The sequence below is a fragment of the Egretta garzetta genome, unplaced genomic scaffold (genome assembly GCF_000687185.1).
Source record: "Egretta garzetta isolate BGI_Z169 unplaced genomic scaffold, ASM68718v1 scaffold344, whole genome shotgun sequence".
NCBI lineage: Eukaryota > Metazoa > Chordata > Aves > Pelecaniformes > Ardeidae > Egretta > Egretta garzetta.
The window spans coordinates 90,791-91,402 of record NW_009259315.1 but is presented as its reverse complement, the minus strand read 5'-3'; the positions used below and the strand labels follow the sequence as shown (position 1 = coordinate 91,402).

At 67.5% G+C, this 612-nt stretch overlaps 1 protein-coding gene across 1 annotated transcript in view; it reads left to right on the top strand.

The window, feature by feature from the left end:
• AKNA (AT-hook transcription factor) overlaps positions 1-612 on the top strand; it is a 9,518-nt gene continuing 8,906 nt past the window's right edge. The window contains 3 exon segments of the mRNA XM_035892025.1: positions 1-204; positions 348-383; positions 386-610. Of these exon segments, the coding sequence (XP_035747918.1) occupies positions 51-204; positions 348-383; positions 386-610 (415 nt within the window). The 5' untranslated portion in view covers positions 1-50.

Below are 612 nucleotides of genomic sequence, written 5' to 3'. Positions count from 1 at the left end.
CGCCGGGCCATGAAGCGGCGCAAGTGACGGGGACGCTGTGCCCGTGGGCCATGGCCAGCCCGGCACCATGGCTGCACTGGACACAAACAGAGCTGACGCACTGGGAGGGAGAGGAGGAGGAGGAGGAGGAAAACGACTTTGAAAGGCAGATGGACGAGGATGGGGTCATCGGCCTGGGGGAGAATGCCAGCAGCCCACCGTGGGGTGAGTCCTCCCCTCCTTGATGCCCAAAGACCCTCAAGTCGGGGTGGGGTTTGTCCCGGGGATCCCAGGAGCTGGGGGGGCTGCGAGGGGGCTGGAGAGCACCGGCTGGCTGGCAGCAGTCCTGTGGTGCTGGTGTTTTGCAGGTGATTACGAGGACCCGAGGAGGGTCGCTGGGACCCGCGGCAGGACCTGGAGGAGGAAGAGGAGGAGCAGGGCAGCTCCGGGGGGAACGAGGGGCCCTGGGGGGTGGAGAGCAATGGGGAGCCCTACCCTGAGCTCTCCTACGAGGGCCAGTGGGGCTCGGGGTCCAACGGCAGCCCCGAGGTGCAGCGGGATGGCCAAGGTGTCTGCCAGCCCCATGGCTACAGCACGGACGCTGGTGACACCTCAGGGCTGTCGGACACCAGC